This window comes from Fundulus heteroclitus, chromosome 21 (assembly GCF_011125445.2).
Source record: "Fundulus heteroclitus isolate FHET01 chromosome 21, MU-UCD_Fhet_4.1, whole genome shotgun sequence".
Taxonomy (NCBI): domain Eukaryota; kingdom Metazoa; phylum Chordata; class Actinopteri; order Cyprinodontiformes; family Fundulidae; genus Fundulus; species Fundulus heteroclitus.
In genome coordinates this window covers 34,159,573-34,163,348 of record NC_046381.1, presented here as the reverse complement: position 1 = coordinate 34,163,348, position 3,776 = coordinate 34,159,573, and the positions used below count along the sequence as shown (strand labels likewise).

General features: G+C 36.5%; 1 protein-coding gene across 1 annotated transcript; it reads right to left on the bottom strand.

Moving 5' to 3' along the window:
• Nucleotides 1–507: 507 nt before the first annotated feature.
• On the bottom strand, nt 508–3,530 carry LOC118556207 (biogenesis of lysosome-related organelles complex 1 subunit 5-like). The gene is made up of 6 exons (XM_036125211.1): nt 3,432–3,530; nt 3,238–3,348; nt 2,933–3,015; nt 1,370–1,499; nt 1,211–1,269; nt 508–1,052 (listed from the first exon to the last, which is right to left on the bottom strand). Exons 2-6 carry the CDS (start codon nt 3,254–3,256, stop codon nt 882–884), a joined length of 462 nt encoding a protein of 153 aa, XP_035981104.1. The 5' UTR covers nt 3,257–3,348; nt 3,432–3,530; the 3' UTR covers nt 508–881.
• Nucleotides 3,531–3,776: the final 246 nt, after the last annotated feature.

The window sequence follows — 3,776 nt, the reverse complement described above, 5'->3', positions numbered from 1 at the left end:
CCAAGCACATCTTTTCAAAAGATCTGGCAGCCATTTCTGGACTTACTTGCTCAACAGGACAGTAGTCCTTGCTGATACTGGATACATGACTTTGCAACCTGCCACCCTTCTCGTCTTAGAAAATTATACAGAAATGTTGAGAAAAGGGATGCACCGGTGCTTTGAATAATGGTGCATACCCAGCTCTTATTCTTTTATTTACCAATTTTTCTTAAGCAAATTTAAATGTCCAGCTCTTTGTTTGTTGTTGTTTGTATGCTATAATGTATTGAACTGAAAATCTAAAGTCCATTTAAAAAAATAATAAATAACGACAATGATCATATTTTGCTTTCACTTGAATTTGAAAAAAAAACTAATTATTTTCTAACTTTATGCGCATTTTTTCTGAGATTTCCAATGTACAGAAATAATTTATCACTTAAAATACTATGCTACAAAATGTGTAAATAGCTTTGATCAATACAAAACAAGAAAAAAAAGGATGTTTGACATTCAGAATAAAACTGGTAGCATAAAACACTTTAATGTAAAATGAAGAGCCTTTTATTAAGAACAGTTATCTCTCTCACAGGTCAACATGAAGTCAGTGTTAGCGCCATAATATCCCCAAGGAGTATAGATCTACAATAACTGTTCACCATGCCATAATCTAACACTATTTGAGTCTAAATATAGATTTCCTTTCAACCTGAGTATAAATTATTTTCAGAAGAAGTACAAAGTATGCCGAGTTTCACATGCTGCAGAAACGTCATCAATAAATACTAGGTCACATTTGACCTTTTTATTCATCATCAGTGACTGTTGGCTGTTTTTCTGCCAACACCAAGTACAAGTTTGATAAACAAATGTTAACTGTTCATACAATAGAAAAGTGGTCAGAAAGAAAATTGTGCCAAGTCCTTCTTCTTTTCACTAAAGCGAGAGCTGAGTTCTCCAACAGCCTTAGCGTGCTCCTCATCCACCTCTTCCTTTAATCTCTGCTGCTCCTTCAGAAACTCAGCCCAGTCCTCTTTTAATTTCTCCATGTTCGCCTGCAGCCCGGTGTTCTGGAAGGACACGAGGAAGATGAGGAGTTGGAAAATAGTTTAAGAAAACCGTGTCTTGTTTTTATAAGGCAGAGCCGAGTAAAACATGATGAATTTCCACATGAAGCTAAGAGTGTCTCAATCTAACACCATCTGCTGCAGTCCCTGTTTTTTTTTACCTGCTGTGCCTCCAGCTCCCTCTGCTGGACTCTCTCTGCCATGTGATTAGCAGCCTCCACTGAGAGGAAAACATAGAAGGAAATCAGCTCACTATCATGATGGTGGTGGCTATGTCATCCATCCAGAAGTTTAGAATGATAATGGGGGAAGGTCCTTACAGCGCTTACTGATGTCAGACAGTTTCTGGCTCATTTCCTCTAAATTAGAGGGCAGTATTTGCTCGTTTGCCTCCTGGACCATTTTATTCAGGTTCTCCAGCAGCCGGCATTCCCTCAAACCTCGCTTCTCCTACAGAACAGCAGAGGAAAAATATCTTAAAGCTATATTCAAGGATTATGGTAAGAGTTTAAAGTAGTTTATAAATAAAGCTGGAGTAGATTGGGGTATGACCAAATTTACCCAGCATCCACAATCACAGTGATTATAGGGTGTTCCAAACGATTATTAAAAAGCTTTAAAATACATAGTTTTAAAACAGCAGCGTAATCTGACATTGAACACTTTAGGGAAAAAATGTGTGGAGAAAAAAACACCAGTGGCTCTTTCCACAATCTGTCCAGATCTTCCAGACTTTCTCGATTGTCCTTTCAGTTCTCTTCAGCCCATAACTATAGTTTCGCTGGTTATATAAATCGTGCATGAAGCTGTAAACGCAAAGAAAACTTGTAATGCTGTTGGGAGAGAAATAGGCCCGTAGCATCACAGATCATACACTAAAACAGGTTTTTTGCGTACCAATTCACTGTGGATGTTTGCTGCTGAAAAGCTCAATCTTAGAGGGGGAAATAAAAAAAAAAAAAAAAAAAAATCACACAATGCAATCAAACATTTAGTAAAAATAAATATATTCATGTTGAATAGTTAATATACACTTGATAACCCAAGATGCTACTTTTAGAAATTGTTCACCAACAGTGAGTTTGATAAGTAAAAAGTAATTCAAATAAACTCCAATTAGCCTAAGAGATGAATATCAACAAAAAATACTTCAGTTACAATTATTTAAAAGGATTGCTAACGTCAGTAGTTGGTGCCTTATTTTTTTTTTTACCTACTTTTGTTTTGAAATTTTCAGAGATTATGATTTCACAGTAAAATCTGACTTTATTTTAATGCTTTTACTCAGCTTTACCAAGTGTGTCAACAAATATGACTGACACTGTGTGATCTGAAGAGGCCAATTCTTGAATGAAACTAACTAGCAATCAAAGCATCAATAAAAAGTCTGTTAAATGCTGTTTAAGTTTATTTAAAGACAAATAGCTCACACTTAATTTATATCATACGTTATGCCATAAGTTGAGTGAAAGGGAAAGTGGGAGAAAAGTGAAAGTTTGTCTTATCAGAAAAAAATCTAAAGCAATTAAGAATTGCAGCACAAAAAATACAAACTGCTGCAAATTAAAGTAAAAACCTCTGTCTGGAAATCACATATTTAAAGTCATGCTTCCAACTATCAATGGTTCATATTAAAAGCCTTTTAGAAGTCCACATTACAGTGTTTCCAACCCATATAGACAGAACTCTTAAAAATATCTAAGACATTAGAATAAAATGCTCATAGGTAAAATCAATTATTGTTTATAATAATAATAATTCTTCTTCTTCTTCTTCTTCTTCTTCTTCTTCTTATTATTATTATTATTATTATTATTATTATTATTATTATTATGTCATGTATATGGTGTCCAGGCTCGATCATAATGTTATGCTCAAAGTACCTCAAACTCTCTGACAAAGTAGCGAACTTCTGCACTGACAACAGGTCTGTGGTCCAACAGTCTGGACTGGATATCACCAACATCTACAGGATCAACAAGGCAATACAGCTTAGACAGGAAAACAAAACTACACATGGATTACATGCATTTCTATGTGGATGATTCTGAAAACATCTTTGGAGGCAGAGAGGAGGCATGATATGTTTAACAGTCCACTGACATGTTGATCTCAGCTTTATTAACGCATCTATTATCGGAGACGAGTCTAAGATGACATAAACATGGTATAAACACCTTTAACTCACCTTTAGCAACCTTCTCCATCGTCAGAAAGTCTCCTGAATGTTGCTTTAGAAGCTAAACACTGTTGCCAGCCTCTGCTAATGGAGCAGCTCCTAAACTGGCCGCTGCACTGCCTGAAGGATTACAGTCAAAGTGAAGAAGATGGAAACTCAGCACAGACTAAAAGTCACTGAATGAACCCTGATGTATCACATACAGCTGCAGTAACCCGTTAAAAGCTGCGAGGGTCTGTCACAGCTAGGTGGAAGCAAGTCAGCTGACTCAGATTGTAAACACGTCCACTACTTCCGGGTCACCGACTGGACCAAGTGGCTGAATGAGGGGGGTGCGCAGCTTTCATGTTTGTGTTTCCTCTCTTTCATGGTCAGTTGTTTTACACTTGTCTGAAAGAGACTAATTCATAATAAGAAATGTTCCAGTTGTCAATTCAGTGAAGTTCTAAATGCTTGTTTTTTTAACAGCAGAATTCTGTTGTGTGTCAGTTCTGATTGGCTGACGCTAGATGTCAGTGTTGCTCCCAAGTTCAGTTAAACAGCAACAC

Excerpts from the sequence above, each read along its gene's own strand:
- LOC118556207 (XM_036125211.1), bottom strand. Across the intron at positions 1,270-1,369 it reads GTCTGACATCAGTAAGCGCT|TGGAGGCTGCTAATCACATG; the intron begins GTAAGGACCTTC and ends TTTTCCTCTCAG. Across the intron at positions 1,053-1,210 it reads GGGAGCTGGAGGCACAGCAG|AACACCGGGCTGCAGGCGAA; the intron begins GTAAAAAAAAAC and ends GTGTCCTTCCAG.